General features: G+C 46.3%; 1 protein-coding gene across 3 annotated transcripts in view; it reads left to right on the top strand.

Annotated features, from left to right (window-relative positions):
• Nucleotides 1–17797, top strand: part of LOC141059280 (uncharacterized) — a 70215-nt gene that overhangs the window by 31627 nt on the left and 20791 nt on the right. For 2 of the 3 annotated variants that reach the window (XM_073555589.1, XM_073555591.1), the window contains exons 2-6: nt 3959–4108; nt 6056–6235; nt 6318–6441; nt 6525–6622; nt 6821–6911. In XM_073555589.1, coding sequence (XP_073411690.1) covers nt 4031–4108; nt 6056–6235; nt 6318–6441; nt 6525–6622; nt 6821–6911 — 571 coding nt within the window. In that variant the 5' untranslated portion in view covers nt 3959–4030. Of the gene's footprint in view, nt 1–3722; nt 3860–3958; nt 4109–6055; nt 6236–6317; nt 6442–6524; nt 6623–6820; nt 6912–17797 lie in introns of those variants that run through there. The other variant, XM_073555590.1, reaches the window with a different exon arrangement.

The raw sequence follows: 17797 nt of genomic DNA, 5'->3' as shown, positions 1-17797 counted from the left end.
AACCCCTTGGCGGTAGATGCCTTTCTGATAAAGTGGGACTTCAGGCTAGCATACGCCTTCCCTCCCCTATCGCTACTACCCTTGGTGTTGAGAAAAATCGAGAGACAGAGCAAGGGTCATAGTCATTGTTCCATTTTTGGCCCAGGATGGCATGGTTCTCATGCCTCAGGACCATGTCGGTGTCCGATCCTTGGGTTCTTCCGGACATCCCGGATCTCCTATCCCACGGCCCAGTCTTCCATCCTCAGGTGGCTGGCCTACATCTGACGGCGTGGAGTTTGGGCGGGCACTCTTAAAAGGAAAAGGCTTCTCCCCAGACTTGATTAACACCCTACTTAAGAGTAGGAAGGCCATTACTTCCAAGATCTATGCTAGAATTTGGAAGAAGTTCCTGCAGCGCTCTGAGATAGTTGCTGGGGGTTCAACTCCAATAAATCAGATTTTAGAGTTTCTTCAGAAAGGTCTGGATATGGGACTTTCCACTAGTACTCTTAAAGTACAAGTATCAGCTTTGGGGGCTCTCTTTAGCTGCAACATCGCAGGTAATTACTGGATCAGTAGGTTCATTAAGGCAGCAGGTAGGTCCAGGCCAGTAGTGAAGGATAGATTCATGCCATGGGACTTGAATCTAGTCCTTACGGCCATGACGGAAGCTCCATTCGAACCTATTTCATCAGCTTCCATTAAAAATCCGTCCCTCAAAATAGCCTTCCTGGTAGCTCTAACCTCAGCTCGCAGAGTAAGCGACATCCAGGCATTATTTAGGCGTCCTCCTTATATACAGGTTAAGGACGATAGGGTAATACTCAGACCTGATCCGGCGCACTTACCTAAAGGGGTTTCTAACTTTCATAGGACTCAGGAAATAGTCCTTCCATCCTTCCTCCCTAATCCAGCTAATGAGAAGGAAGAAAAACTACATACCCTGGATGTTAGGAAATGCCTCATAGAATATCTGGCAGCTACCGATCCTTGGAAGAAAGATAATGCCCTATTTATTTCCCACCAAGGCCCTAGGAAAGGTTGTAGAGTGTCAAAAAATACACTAGCCAGGTGGATTAGAGAAGCAATTTCTGTAGCATACACTTCAAAAGGCAGGTCGCCACCTGGGAAGCTGAGGGCGCATTCCACCAGAGCCATGGCGACCTCGTGAGCCGAGAGATCAGAAGTCTCCATCGACCAGATATGTAAGGCGGCTACTTGGTCCTCTCCGAGCACCTTTTATAGTCATTATAGGCTAGACCTGGGTGCTTCCACAGACCTCTCTTTTGGTATAAGGGTACTGCAGGCTGTAGTCCCTCCCTAAATAGTTATTACTCTCTGTAATTCTCTCAGGTGGTGCTGTCATGGACGACCGATAAAGTCTTAGTTACTCACCGGTTAACGGTATTTTTCGGAGTCCATGACAGCACCCGTATATTCCCTCCCTTTTAGTCTATTTTGGGTGTGCACTTCCTCTTATACGTACACTGGTAATTTAAATAGTTGTGTATAGTATTGTATATGTTATGCTATTAACCATTGTGGTCCTCTGTGCTCTGTAATCCAACTGATGCGCGGGAGAGGTGCCGCCCTTTTGTATCTGTAGGTTTCCTGTTCCTGAAGGGCGGATCCCCTCTCTCAGGTGGTGCTGTCATGGACTCCGAAAAATACCGTTAACCGGTGAGTAACTAAGACTTTCCAGGCCATGGTCCCAAAATCTCTGTTTTGTTCCCTGAGCCATTTAGTTATCACCTTTTGCTTTATGGCAAGGTGCTCCATCATGTTGAAAAAGGCATTGTTGATCGCCAAACTGCTCTTGGAGGACATTCTGGTACCATTCTTTATTCATGGCTGTGTTTTTAGGCAAGACTGAGAGAGAGCCCATTCCCTTGGCTGAGAAGCCACCTCACACATGAATGGTTTCAGGATGCTTGACAGTTGGCATGAGACAAGACTGGTGGTAGCGCTCACCTGGTCTTCTCCGAATAAGCTGTTTTCTAGATGTCCCAAACAATCGAAAAGGGGATTCATCAGAGAAAATGACTTTACCCCAGTCCTCAGCAGTCCACTCCCTGTACCTCTTGCAGAGTATCAGTCTGTCCATGATGTTTTTCCTGGAGAGAAGTGGCTTCTTTGCTGCCCTCCTTGAGACCAGGCCTTGCTCCAAGAGTCTCCGCCTCACAGTGCGTGCAGATGCACTCACACCTGCCTGCTGCCATTCCTGAGCAAGCTCTGCACTGCTGGTAGCCCGATCCCGCAGCTGAAACACTTTTAAGAGACGGCCTGGCGCTTGCTGGTCTTTCTTGGGCGCCCTGGAGCCTTTTTGGCAACAAGGGAACCTCTCTCCTTGAAGTTCTTGATGATGCGATAGATTGTTGACTGAGGTGCAATCTTTCTAGCTGCGATACTCTTCCCTCTTAGGCCATTTTTGTGCAGTGCAATGATGACTGCACGTGTTTCTTTAGAGATAACCATGGTTAACAGAAGAGAAACAATGATGCCAAGCACCAGCCTCCTTTTAAAGTGTCCAGTGGTGTCATTCTTACTTAATCATGACAGATTGATCTCCAGCCCTGTCCTCATCAACACCCACACCTGTGTTAATGGAGCAATCACTGAAACGATATTAGCTGGTCCTTTTAAGGCAGGGCTGCAATGATGTTGAAATGTGTTTTGGGGGATAAAGTTCATTTTCTAGGCAAATATTGACTTTGCAAGTAATTGCTGTTAAGCTGATCACTCTTTATAACATTCTGGAGTATATGCAAATTGCCATTAGAAAAAATGAAGCAGTAGACTTTGTAAAAATTAATATTTGTGTCATTCTCAAAACTTTTGGCCATGACTGTAGGGCATTGTAGGTACGTCCCACGGCTAATTCTAGTTGTGTCGTCAGTTTAGGGGTCTGGAAACCGCTAAGTTACCAACCTCTCTGGTTATCTGGTGGCCTAGCCTATTCACCTGCTATCCTCCTCGGTTACCTAATCATAACAGTAACTTATTGGACGCTGCCCCTGGCCTAATAGCTCTTCATACATTGCAGCCCAGACCCCATTATTAGGCATGTAAGTATCGTAGTAACTAGGCCGCCCCATACTATCGAGTACTTGGAGGCGGGGGGCATTCAGCCGGACTCTGTCACACCTTAGATGCCATGTTTTCTTTTCAGGGTTTTTGTTGAAGCCTCATCTGTGCCGTCTCTGCGGTGTACATCTATGTTCTGGGGACCCAAAAGATTATTTTTTTGTAATAAATGTTTAACGTGTTAAAAATTATAAAATGTGTCTTCTGCTTTTTTCTTCTTACAAGAATTGTTGGGGCCAATTTTCTTTAGAAACATTTTAATATCTGCTTTTTCTGGTGTTTTTCTTGTAATATAGGAAAGCCTGAGGCCAGAAATAAACCCCATAAATCACTGTACATGGAGACTTTGGGATCAGATCATTTCTGTCCATTGTGTTTGTGGAAACTAAAAATCTTTTCTAAAAGCCTCAAACTTCTGTATGTGACTCAGAGCTGAGATCTAACGTGATAGAAGATTCCAGTGCGGGGAAGACGGGAAACCTTCATATAGACGGCCGGTGGGGATGGAGGCAGTGACCGACTCTGGCCAAATCTGTCTCTAGAGCCGTAGTTGAAGATGAAGATGTCGTCCTCATCATGAAGGAGTTATTTCTCATGTCGCGTGTAATGAATATCTCCTGCAGTATTGCTAATGCCGATTCCAGTGTCGGTAATGAGACGAGAATTAGCGTTATGGAAGATGAGTCTATGAGGAACGTGTTCAGCTGCTGACTCCAAGGAGGAAACTGCTTGTTGTCTGTGGCCTAAATATATAGGTTTTATTAGTAGATGTCAGGGAAGAAAACTAAACCCTGTAAAATAATAAATCTCATATGTTTCCCTTATTATCTCCAGTAATTGTATTATTACACAGGATTCTTATGATGTTACACCGACTCATCTTCTCATTCAGGTCTCTACAATATCGGATCCTCTCAGTGAAGATCTTCTACAAAAGAGAATTTTCCTGATTTACCCATCAAGGATGGATATGGAGAGAGAGAACATGGCGGAGAGGATGTTACACCTCACCCTAGAGATCCTCTTCCGTCTCACTGGAGAGGTGAGAGATTCTGATGACGTCACATTACATCATTCTTATCTATGTATCCAGACTCCTCTCTTCCTCTTGTCCGACCACATGCACTACCGACCCCATTCCCTCACATCTCCTCCAGTCTCTCTCTCCAGTCGTCACAACTCACCTAATTACAATCTCTCTCTCGGGCATTTTCCCATCCTCCTTCAAACACGCCATCGATACTCCATTACAAAAAAAAAAAACACTCTCGACCCATCTGCACAAACAACTACAGACCAGTCTCCAATCTCTCCTTCATCTCTAAACTTTTGGAGCGCTTAGTCTACTCCAGCCTTACCCATTACCTCTCCACTCACTCCGTCATAGACCCTTCACAGTCTGGCTTCCACCCCCTACATTCGACTGAAACTGCACTCATCAAAGTGACCAATGACCTTCTGACAGCAAAATGTAATGGTCACCACTCTTTACTCATTCTTCTCGACCTATCTGCAGCTTTCGACACTGTTGACCACCATCTCCTACTCTCTAGGCTCCAGTCACTAGGCATTAAGGACACTGCTCTCTCCTGGTTCTCTTCCTATCTTTCTGACCGCTCCTTCAGAGTTTTGTTCTCTGGCTCCATGTCATATCCACTTCCTCTCGCTTTCGGGGTACCTCAGGGCCCAGTCCTTGGCCCCCTTCTCTTCTCTTTCTCTACACGGCCTCAATTGGACAGATCATCAGCAGATTTGGCTTTCAGTACCATCTTTATGCTGATGACACACAACTATATACGTCATCCCCCGACCTTACCCCGCTGTACTACAGAACGCTAGGGACTATCTGTCCGCAGTCTCCAACATCATGTCCGCTCTCTATCTGAAACTCAACCTCTCCAAAACTGAACTTCTTCTGCTCCCGCCGTCTACTAACCTCCCTAAATCGGACATTTCCCTCTCCGTGGGTGGCACCATAATAACACCCCGGCAGCAGGCGCGCTGTGTGGGTATTATGTTTAACACCAATCTCTCCTTCACATCCCATATACAATCTCTTGCCGCTTACACCTAAAGAACATCTCTAGAATCCGCCCGTTTCTCACCATGGAAACAACAAAACCCCTCACTGTCGCCCCGATCCACTCCCGCCTTGATTACTGTTACTCTCTATTAATTGGCCTCCCCATTACTCGACTATCCCCTCTCCAGTCCATACTTAATGCAGCAGCTAGGGTCGTCCATCTGGCTAATCGGTACTCGGACGTGTCCGCTCTTCGCCAGTCCTTACATTGGCTGCCCATTCATTATAGGATCCAATTCAAAGTACTTGTTCTCACCCACAAAGCTCTCCACAGTGCAGCACCCCCCTACATCTCCTCCCTAATTTCTGTCTATCGGCCTAATCGACCGCTGCGCTCTGCAAAAGACTTTCGACTAACCTCTGCACTAATCCGTACCTCCCACTCCCGACTCCAACAGGACTTCTCCCGCGCTGCGCCAATCCTCTGGAATGCTCTACCCCAAGAAATTAGGACTATCCACAATTTGCATAGTTTTAGGCACTCCCTCAAAACACATTTGTTCAGTGCAGCCTATCACATTCACTAATCACAGTCATTATCTGTGTAAGTGTGCGTGTGTAGCCCATTCACTATCTCCATCCATCCCTCACTCCCACAAGATGGCCGGACCTTCATTGTAAATACACCATTGTATATACACCCCTGTACTCTGTATCTCCTCCACCTCATTGTAGATTGTAAGCTCTCACCAGCAGGGGCGGCTTATTTTGCTTTAATTATTGTATTGTTAACATTACTTATGACTTGTGTTTGGAACTGTTAAACTGAAGCGCAGCGGAATATGTTGGCGCTATATAAATAAAGATTATTTTTATCTATGGGAATAACATATGGACAGAACTGGAGAGGTGAGGACTCTGGAAATGTCTGTAGTGAGATTTATTAATGTGTCTCTCCATAACCAGGATTACACCGTGGTGAAGAAAACCTCTAGTGATCGCTGTCAGGACCCTGTGTCTGAGGGATGTGGAAGACCCCTGAGTCCAATCACGGGGCCTCCACCTCACCCCCTGGTCCATGAGGACATCAATGACCAGAAGATCCTAGAACTCATCTACAAGATGATTGAGCTGCTGACTGGAGAGGTGACACTGCTGGGAATGCTGGGACATTATACAGTAACATTATGAAGGGATCGGGGGATGACGGTATCATTGTATGTGTCAGGTTCCTATAAGGTGGCAGGATGTCGCTGTCTATTTCTCGATGGAGGAGTGGGAGTATTTAGAAGGACACAGAGATATGTACAAGAACGTCATAATGGAGGTTCCCCAGCCCCTCACATCACCAGGTAATAGACAAGACTAAATACACACGGCCTATAATTATCTGTATGTAGAGAATGAATTCAGTCCCTGTATGTGTTTCCTCCAGATCTATCCAGTAAGAGGACAACACCAGAGAGATGTCCCCGTCCTCTTCTTCCACAGGACTGTAACCAAGAAGATCCCAGTGCTCCTCAGGATCATCAGGTAGATGGAGAGAAGGTGTCAGGAGGTCTCCCCTATGATGTGTAGACGGCTGTGAAGGTCTTGTGCTCAGTCTTGTTTTATCCACCAGTATTATATGTTTTATACTTGTGTAATGAGAACGGTGGAGATGGCAGGATTAGAGCTGATCATAGATGGGACTTCTCCATCTGTCGGTGACATTTACAATATTTGTTTCAGGGTGAAGATCTGACCCATATTAATACTACAGAGACATATGTGAGGGGTGATGAGTGGTGTAAAGAGGAGATTCCCACATATGACTACAAAGGTGAGTAGTAACCACTGAATGCAGAGAGGTCACAGATTCTTCTCAGTCACCGGCTGTGGCTGCTTTATCGGTGGTGTAGTCCGGCCGTATTATCATGATCACCATTTTACCTCTAGACCACAACATTCTCCTCAACCCAAAACTGTTCAAATGACTTTGGGCATTGAAAGTCCTTTTCTATAGAACTTACAACCTGGAGGATCCACCTACCCACTGGGATTAGTGTGAGGGTGATCCCTTAAAGCGAGCTCTATATGATTGCTTGTACCTGACCCAATATAGGCCGAGTGCGCTCTTAAAGAGTCACACCGAGCACAGAGTTAGATGTCTACTCCTTTCTCAGCAAAGACTTGCACACATTTGAAGTTTATTCTCGAGACAAAGAGACAGGAGATGGGTGTCACACAATCTTCTGAGTAGCCAGTGTCAGTCTATGATAGGTCCATTTCAGCTTCACTTCCATATATGGTATCCAGTATCTCAGCTTCTGCATTCCAGGGATTCCTTCCAAGGTGTTGTCTGAAGACACAGACGCCATCTTGGTACACCATATCTGAACTGACTTGTATAAGGTTTAATAATTGATTTCATTAGTCATTCTCTCCTTCACATTAGGAGACGCTGACCGTCACCTGCCCAGATCTGTAACTATAAAGCCAAATGACAGCGTACGTAGAATGTGCTGACAAGATAGAAAATCACTTGAAGAAAGGTATTATGCTGGGCCTGTAAGAGAAAGCGGAGGGTAATGATGCTGTTGGCTTCCTAGATCCCTGAGATCTTATCGGATGAATCTTCTCTCCCTTCTGTGCTGCTGAATGTTTCATGGTCCCTACAAGACCAGGTCCAGTCTTTCTGGCCAAACTTCCCTTTTATGATGGACGCCAGTAAATGTGCAGTGAGGCCAAGTGTGAATTTCTGCACAATAACAGCAGAGTTTCCCTTTATCCTGACCTTTCAATTTGTATTAAAACCAACTAACTTCAGGAGGATTGTGATAAACTACAGGACAAACATTCCACCTGTGCCATGATAGATCTCTAAGCTGTGCGCGGCTGAGGGCTGTAATACACATTTATTCCCGCCTGCAGGAGATGTGTTGGCTCCAGCCCTGGTGTCATGGAGTCACTCCACGTCATACATTACATTGTTTCTGACCCAAAGGAATTCAGATTACTGCACAATCTCTCCTGAAATGGGGAGCAATATTATTTCTCTGATCTTCTGCTCAGGATTCATAGTAGCTCCAATGCTCCACCATAAATGAGGGCAACTCTGGTTTACTGTTTAACCCCTTAACGTCCAAGGATGGGCACAGTCCGTCATGGCAGGATGTCAGTTCCCGCACCATGACGGACCGTGTCCAGCATTTAAACCGTCACTGAGTGTAAACACAGACAGCTGACATGCATGGGAAGAGGTGCGGGGAACCATGCCGTCAGTCCCTGAACCCAGAACGCTGTGATTGGTCAGTCAATCTGACATTTTGGAAACTAGACCCCCCCCCAAGGAGCTTATCTAGATGTGTAGTGAGCACCTTGAACCCCTAAGTGCTTCACAGAAGTTTATAACGCAGAGCCGTGAAAATAAAAAATCATTTTTTTTTTCCTCAAAAATGATTTTTTAACCCGCTATTCTTTTATTTTCCCAAGGGTAACAGGAGTAATTGGACATCAAAAGTTGTTGTCCAGTTTGTCCTGAGTACGCTGGTACCCCATATGTGGGGGGGGAGGCACTGTTTGGGCGCACGGCAGGGCTCAGAAGGGAAGGAGCGCCATTTGACTTTTTGAATTGGAAATTAGCTCCAATCGTTAGCGAACACCATGTCGTGTTTGGAGAGCCCCTGATGTGCCTAAAGTTTGGAGCTCCCCCACAAATGACCCCATTTTGGAAACTAGACCGCCCAAGGAACTTGCCTAGATGTGTGGTGAGCACTTTGAACCCCGAGGTGCTTCACAGAAGTTTATAACGCAGAGCTGTGAAAATAAAAAATCATTTTTGTTCCTCAAAAAATGATTTTTTTAGCCTATAATTTTTTTATTTTCATAAGGGTAACAGGATAAAGTGGACCTCAAAGGTTGTCCAGTTTGTCCTGAGTACGCTGGTACCCCATATGTGGGTGGGGACCACTGTTTGGGCACACGTCGGGGCTCGGAAGGGAAGTAGTGATGTTTTGAAATGCAGACTTGATGGAATGGTCTGCGGGCGTCATATTACATTTGCAGAGCCCCTGATGTGTCTAAACAGTGGAAACGCCCCACAAGTGACCCCATTTTGGAAACTAGACTCCCTAAGGAACATATCTAGATGTGTGGTGAGCTCTTTGAACCCCCAAGTGCTTCATAGAAGTTTATAATGCAGAGCCGTGAAAATAAAAAATCATTTTTTTTTCTACAAAAAATTTTTTTTTTAGCCTCCAGTTGTTGTGCAATTTTTCCTGAGTACACTGATACCCCATAAGTGGAGGTAAACCACTGTTTGGGCGCACGTCAGGGCTCGAAATGGAGGGAGCACTGTTTGACTTTTTGAATTCAAAATTGACTGGAATAAATGGTGGCGCCATGTTGCGTTTGGAGAGCCCCTGATGTGCCTAAACAGTTGAAACCCCTCAATTCTAACTCCAACCCTAACCCCAACACACCCCTAACCCTAATCCCAAACCTAATCATAACCCTTACCACAACCCTAATCCGAACTCTAACCCTAACCACAATCCTAACCCTAATGTAAAAATAAAAATATTTTCTTTATTTTATTATTTGTCCCTATCTATGGGGGTGATAAAGGGGGGTTTATTTACTTTTTTTTATTTTGAGAGTTTATCACAGTGATCAGAATGAATGAATCTGCAGCCGGCAGATTCCGGCGGGCGTACTGCGCATGCGCCTGCCATTTTCCAAGTGACGGCACCCATGATCTGGGACGACAGGACACTGGGACGGCCAGAGGGACATGGGAGGTACCGGGGGGAGGGGTGAGGAGGGGGGATTGGAAGGTGGGGGGCAGCGGAGGCAAGGGGGATGGGAGCAGATGATGATGGAGGCGGCTGATCAGCGCCGTCAGTCGGTGGCGGGGGCGATCGTCTGGGGGGGTCGGATCGGTGTCTCCAGCCATGCCCGATGCTATTTCAGCATCGGCCATGGCTGGATTGTAATATTTCATCAAATTTCATTGATGAAATATTACTATCGCTCTGATTGGCTGTTTCACTTTCAAGAGTCAGAGCGATCGTAGCCACGGGGGGCGAAGCCACCCCTGGGGTGAAGCACAAAGGGTCCTGTGTCTGCGTGTCGGGTGACCTTTCATTGACCCCGGTCACCCGACCCGCAGCAGGGTGATTTATAACATGACGCCTACGTAGGCGTCACTGGTCATAATGGCACAGGTTTTCATGACGCTAATGTAGGCGTCATTGGTCGGGAAGGGGTTAATATCTGACGTGTGTCTCTTTATGTGGTGAAAACTTTGGAATTATTCACAAAGGATAATAGGAAACAAATGGATCTTACAAATTATTTTCCAGCTTCGCACTGTACCCTACATACGATTGTACACTACTGTCTGGGCACATGGCAGTGTTCAGAAGGGAAGGCGCGCCATTTAGCGATTTGAATGCAGATCTAGCTGGAATAGTTTGCAGACACAATGTATTGGGAGGACTGTTCATGGTCACCTGACAGCTCAAAAGGTATCCACCATGAACATGCTTGGCTCTATCTTCTCTGCTTTCCATATCCCGAGGATTGCCTTCCTCATCGTCCTTTAACACCCTTACATGGATCTGACCTTACACTGGGACCCCTAGGCTTGGATCATGGTGTTACCTGCTATTCTGTGTTAGATGGCAAGAAGAATAGTCAGGTAGCTGGGTCAGACCCAGAAGGACAGAATACAGAATCAGAAGACACAAGAGTAGTCAATAAACGGGACACGGTCACAGCAGGAAACAAATACACAAGCTGAGCACAGAGGACTGAACCAGAGGAGAACAGCGCTGTATCTGGCAGATTCCGGCCATGTGCTTTGCGCTTTAGTAGGGTGTGGTACTTTCCAATTGGCTGAAGTAGGGAGCAGATTACTCCAGCTGGACAGCAGGAACAGGTCCCAGATGAGATTGGACACACCATATGCAGAAGCCCTAATATAACTAAATGACAGAAAACCAGAACAGTCGAAATCCCCATAAAGTGATTCCATTTTATAAATTAATTCACTGAGGATTATAATCTATACACACGGGGTCAAAATTGTTGGTACCCCTCGTTTAATGACAGAAAAACCCACAATGGTCACAGAAATGACTTGAATCTGACAAAAGTAATAATAAAACATTTATGAAAATGAACAAAAGAAAGTCAGACATTGCTTTTCAGCCATGCTTCCACAGAATTAATAAAAAAAAATCATGACATAGGCCTGGACAGAAATGATGGGACCCCTGAAAATAATGTGACAAAGGGACATGTGAAATCACGGTGTGTCCACTAATTATCACAGGTGTCTGCAATCCTGGAATCAGTGAGTGGCCTGTATAGAGGCTACAGATACTCACTGTGCTGTGTGGTGACATGGTGCGTATCACACTCAACATGGACCAGAGGAAGCGAAGGGAAGAGTTGTCTCAGGAGATTAGAAGGAAAATTATAGACAACCATGTTACAGGTAAAAGCTATAAGACCATCTCCAAGCAGCTTGATGTCCCTGTGACTACAGTTGCACATATTATTTAGAAATGTAAGCTACATGGGACTGTAGCCGACCTCCCTGGACGTGGCCGCAGGAGGAAAACTGATGACAAATCAAAGAGACGGATAATACAAATGGTAACAAAAGAGGCCAGAAAAACTTATAAACAGATTAAAGGTGAACTTCAAGCTCAAGGAACATCAGTGTCAGATCGCACCATCGTTATCTGAGCCAAAGTGGACTTCATGGGAGACAACCAAGGAGGACAACATTGTTGTAAAAAAAAAAAATAAAAAAAACCAGAGTGGAATTTGCCAAACTACATGTTGACAAGCCACAAAGCTCCTGGGAGAATGTCCTATGGACAGATGAGACAAAAATGGAACTTTTTGGCAAGGCACATAAGTTCTATGTTCACAGACAGAAAAATGATGCATGTGAAGAAAAGAACACTGTCCCTACTGTGAAACATGGAGGAGGGACTGTTATGTTCTGGGGCTGCTTTGCTGCGTCTGGCACAGGGTGTCTAGAATCTGTGCAGGGTACAATGAAATCTCAAGACGATCAAGGGATTCTAGAGAGAAATGTGCTGCCCAGTGTCAGAAAGCTTGATCTCAGTCGCATGTCATGGGTCCTGCAACAGGATAATGACTCAAAACACACAGCTAAAAACACCCAAGGATGGCTAAGAGGAAACTTTGGACTATTCTGAAGTGGCCTTCTATGAGCCTAAATCCTATTGAGCATCTTTGGAAAGAGCTGAAACATGCCGTCTGGAAAAGGCGACCTTCACACATGAGACAACGGGAGCAGTTTGCTCTTGAGGAGTGGGCCAAAATACCTGTCAAGAGGTGAATTGAAGTCTCATTGACAGTTACAGGAATTGTGTGATTGCCTCAAAAGGTTGTGCACCAAAATATTAACCCTTTCACGCCAGAGCCTGTTTTTGCCTTCGTGACCGGGCCAATTTTGTTTCAATTCTGACCAGTGTCACTTTGAGGTCATAACTCTAAAAAGCTTCAGCGAATCCTGGTGATTCTGAGATTGTTTTGGAAACAGAATTTTTTTGTTAGGAAGATATAAGGGTTAAAAGTTGTCCAGCGATTTCTCATTTTTTTCTATATTTACAAAACAATTTTTTTAGGGACCACTTCACATTTGAAGTGAATTTGAGGGGTCAATATGACAGAAAATACCAAAAAGTGACACCATTCTAAAAAACTGCACCCCTCAAGGTGCTCAAAACCACATTCAAGAAGTTTATTAACCCTTCAGGTGCTCCACAGGAATGAATGGCATGTGGAAGGAAAAAATAAACATTTACTTATTTTCACGTTTCTACGTAATTAACTTCTGTGAAGCACTTGGGGGATCAAAGAGCCCACCACACATCTAGAAAAGCTCCTTGGAGGTCTATTTTCCAAAATGGGGTCACTTGTTGGGGGCTTCCACTGTTTAGACACCTCAGGGGCTCTGACAATGACATGTCACCTACAAACAATTCCAGCAAAATCTGCTCTCCAATATGGCGCTCTTCCCTTCCGAGCCCTGCAGTGCACCCACACAGTAGATTTTCCCCACATGTGATATCGGCATACTCAGTAGAAATTGTAAAACAAAATTTATCATCCATTTTCTCCTGTTACTCTAGCAAAAATAAAAAAAATTATGTCTAAAGGAAAATTTTTGTGACAGAAAAAAAATCGTATTCTTTCTGGGGAAAAAAAAAGATATTTTCGAGTGAATATTTTGACTCCACAGCCACTTTCTGGAAATTAACACGCAGTGGATGTTGGAGAGTGAAAATTACACATTTGCCATTTTCTTACCCAGCACATAGTGCCCAGATTGTGCTCCAGGAGACACATACCGCAAATTAAGTGGATTCTTCTCACTATAATATTGCTAAATACAGGGATCCTAAATGTTTGCGCACACTGCAAGACTCCGAAGTGAGAGCGGATTTTGCTGGATTAGTTTATGGAAATCTTGTTGGTTTTCAGCAGCCTTTGAGACACTAACAGTGTGGGAAACCACTGTTTTTTTCCATTCTACATGACGGCACCACGAGAGAGGGGATCCACCCAACAAGGACAGGAAACCTTCAAGATAAAAGGGGCGGCTCCTCCCTCCGCATCAGTTGGTTTCCCGTCCTCGAAGATGAAAACCTCTTGAAGATTCTTGAAGAAAGAAGAAAAGAGTATGCCTGGGTCGGGTGATTACTGGCAGGCACCGGTCTCCTACACCCGTCACCAGGTACTGGTAGTCGCCTCGGGGGTCATATATTCCTATGCCCCCCTAAGTGAGTGCATGGCCACAGCCCTTGAGGCAAATTCTCGGGTGAAGTTGGAAGCCTCGGAGGCCACTTTGGGTGTTCCCTCCCTGATGCCAAGCATACCCCATAGAAGTCCACGGAGGCCACTTTCCGTGCTCTCTCCCTGTCGACATACGGTGGCCATGCAGCCCGTGTGGCACATCGGTGCCCGGGCAGAAATTAAAGCTCCTTGGAGGCCGCATATGTGTACCCTCCCTGTTGAGCAGGTAAGAGCCAGAAGAACTGCCCCAGGGGAGAAAATACCTGCAGTAAGTGGCAGTGCTCTTGCTTCCTCCGGTCCAGACAAGGTAGGACACAGCGTGGGTGGTGCTCTGATCCGACGGCCATGACAGAGCGCGGTGGCTCGGTCTAAAAGTTGTATGGCAGGAGAACGTCAGGTGTATGGCGCAGGTACACACCGGGGTAGGCTCTGGGCACGTACCGGAAATGACCCGGGTGAGCACCGGAAGTAAACTGGGTGCGCGCTTCTGGGGCCGGCACTAAGACAGCGCCAGAGCTGGAGGTAGGACACAACGTGGGCGACTCTCCGATCGGCGGGGAGACCAGCACCTCTGTAGTCCATGCTTACAGGGACGGGGGAGCTCTGGTTGTCATGCACAGGGGCGCGCAGGAGACAGCAGTACAGAGTGCGCACCGGATCTAGTTACCGGGTGCACGTGTTCCTGCCTCAGCCGGGGGTGCACGAGCGCAGTCATTGTAGCAAGGTGGGCACTAAATGAGCGTGCATCGGATATGATGGATGGGGGCGCGCACACATAAGAAAAAATAAAAAATGAGGGTGCTGATATTTAAACACAGCAGAACTGCTAGTAGGCGTCACCAAACCATTTCCAGGTCGAGTGTGACTACTCTGGTCAAGAAGCAGCAGGAAAAGCGGCTTGTAAGATGGAGAGTCCTTCGCCAGAGCACCTGCAACCGCACCAGGAGGTGCAGGAAATTCGGTCTCGCTCAGAAGAGAAGAGCCAGACGCGCCACAGTAGCAGTGGGAGCCGCTCGGGCAGCACGCGGGCGGATCGTCACCACAAAAAGGAGGGGTCCTTAGTCTCTTTGGGAGACGGTGAGAAGACCAGTCAGCCTCCAGACCCGGTACCCGTTCTGTGAAGCGTCCGAGTGGTGAGTGAGCTTTGAGAAAAGTCCAGCACGCTAATGTCTGTTCTCTTCTCTCGTCTCCTCTCTCCCCTCTTTTTACATACATTGGCGGGGAGGAGTATAGGAGGCCCCGAAAAAGAGTAGGACAAAATCCAAGAATAAAGAATGTCCCTTATGCAATAGTCCCTTAGGAGCATCTTGGAGTAAAAGATTGTGCCAGGACTGTATTAATAAAACAGTAACAGAAGAAACGCCCTCTTTTTCGGATAACCTGAGATCTCTGATTCAATCAGAAGTTGGTAAATCAGTGAGGGCATTACAATCAGAGGATACGGATAGCAAAGCAAGAGATAGATCCAGCCCCTCAGTGGTCTCTCAGGAGGACTCCACGGGATCAGAGGAGGACTCTGATAAATCCCGCTATTCAGATAGCTCTGATGAGGAAGACACATTCCCAGTGGAAGCGACAGATAAACTTATGAAAGCAATCCGATCTACCATGGGGCTGGTAGATGAGTGAGCAAAAAAGACGGCTCAGGAACTCATGTTTAGCGGGTTGCAAAAGAAAAAACGTAGAGCCTTCCCTATTAACGAACAGCTGGAAGGGCTCATAAAAAGGGAATGGGAAAAATCAGAAGTCGTCCCAGATAATCAGTTCCCTAAAAAGGAGGTACCCCTTTGATGAAGAGGCATCCTCATCCTGGGATAGAGCTCCAAAAATTGATGTAGCGATCTCAAAAGTCACCAGAAAATCCTCCCTACCCTTTGAGGATCTAGGTTCCCTAAAGGAACCTCTGGACCGAAAGACAGACAATTGTCTTAAAACAGCCTGGGAGGCCTTGGCTGGTGCACTAAGGCCCGCTATCGCGGCCACTTGTGTTGCTAGATCCTTAAAAATATGGGTTTATAACCTGGAGGATCAGCTAGAGCAATGAGTCCCCAGGGAGTCTATCTTAGAAGCATTGCCGGCCATCAGAGCAGCGGCAGTCTTTCTTGCTGAGGCTTCAGCAGATTCGTCCAGGCTAGCAGCAAAATCAGCAGCCTTAACTAATGTGGGACGCCGTGCAGTATGGCTCAAGTGCTGGCCGGGGGACACACAGGCAAAGATGAAACTCTGCTCTCTGCCAAGTGAGGGAAATTTCCTGTTTGGACCGGCACTGGATGACGTATTGGAGAAAGCCGGCGAGAAAAAGAAAAATTTCCCAAAACAGCCATTTCAGGCCTTTCGGCGTTCCTTTCAGAAGGGCCGAAAATTCAGAAGACAGCAGTACAGCGATCGAGACAGAAACAACGCTGACAAGCGATCCAGAGGTGGGAGAGGCTTCTACTTCGGCAAGCCCTCCAAAGACTCCAAAAAACCTTTCCAGTGACGGGCCTTCTCAGGTGGGGGAAGGCTCTCTCATTTCCTCCCGCTACTAATGTACCTATACCCGACATTGCCATTTCCGTGTGTGGTTCCACTATTACTCCCCAGCAACATGCCTGCTGTCTTGGGGTCATACTTGACTCCGAGCTTTCCTTTGCCCCCACATTCGATCACTGGCTCGCTCTTGTCATCTGCACCTCAAAAACATTTCTAGAATTCGACCTTTTCTTACTTTTGACTCCGCAAAAACTCTTACTGTTTCTCTTTATTCATTCTCGTCTGGACTATTGTAACTCTCTTCTAATCGGTCTCCCTCTTACCAAACTCTCCCCCCTCCAATCTGTCTTGAATGCTGCAGCCAGGATCATATTACTCACCAATCGTTACACCAATGCCTCTACCTTGTGCCAGTCATTACACTGGCTACCCATCCACTCCAGAATTCAGTATAAACTTATTACTCTCACCCACCAAGCTCTCCATGGCTCAGCACCACCCTACCCGCACCCTCCATTCTGCTGATGACCTGAGGTTAGCATCCTCAATAATCAGAACCTCCCGTCTCCAAGACTATACCCGTGCTGCGCCAATTCTTTGGAATGCACTTCCCAGGTCAATATGATTAGTCCCCAATCCCCACAATTTTAAGTGTGCCCTGAAAATGCATTTATTCAGGCTGGCCTACCGCCTCAACACATTAACCTAATCTATCCCTGCGTGGCACAGCCAAAAGTCTTACCATAACCAGGTTCCCCGCATCATGTTCCCACATGCTTTATGCATCCATTTGCCCTCTGTGTCTGTACTGTTACACATTTAACATTATGGCTGGTCCACACAATCAGGGCAACTGTTACCACCCACCTTTCGTGTCTACCTCTTTCCTCATAGACTGTAAGCTTGCGAGCAGGGCCCTCATTCCTCTTGGTATCTGTTATGATCTATGTGATTATTGTTATGCTGTAATGTCTATTGTCTGTACAAGTCCCCTCTGAAATGTAAAGTGCTGCAGAATATGTCGGCGCTATAGAAATAAAATTTATTATCTCATCCAACACCTGGATCCGACAAATTGTAGGGTCAGGTCTGGAGTTAAGATTCCACTACTGGCCGCCATGAAGATACATGCAGACTCCAGTACAGTCCTCTCAAGAAAAACAGGAAAGTCTGGACAAACATGTCCTGGAAGAAGTTCCAGAAGAGGAAAGGAAGGAAGGTTTTTACTCCCCCCCCCCCCCCCCCCCCCTATTCCTCATAAAAAAACAGACAACTCCTGGAGGACGATTATAAATTTGAAAGGCCTCAACAAATATCTGATAGTCCCATCATTCAAAATGGAAACAATAAGATCAGCGGTGAAGCTCCTCTTTCCTCAGTGCTATATGGCAGTCCTGGACCTCAAGGATGCTT

Source organism: Dendrobates tinctorius, unplaced genomic scaffold, assembly GCF_039654945.1.
Source record: "Dendrobates tinctorius isolate UK_male_01 unplaced genomic scaffold, ASM3965494v1 ptg000226l, whole genome shotgun sequence".
NCBI lineage: Eukaryota > Metazoa > Chordata > Amphibia > Anura > Dendrobatidae > Dendrobates > Dendrobates tinctorius.
This window is presented reverse-complemented; position numbering and strand designations above follow the sequence as displayed.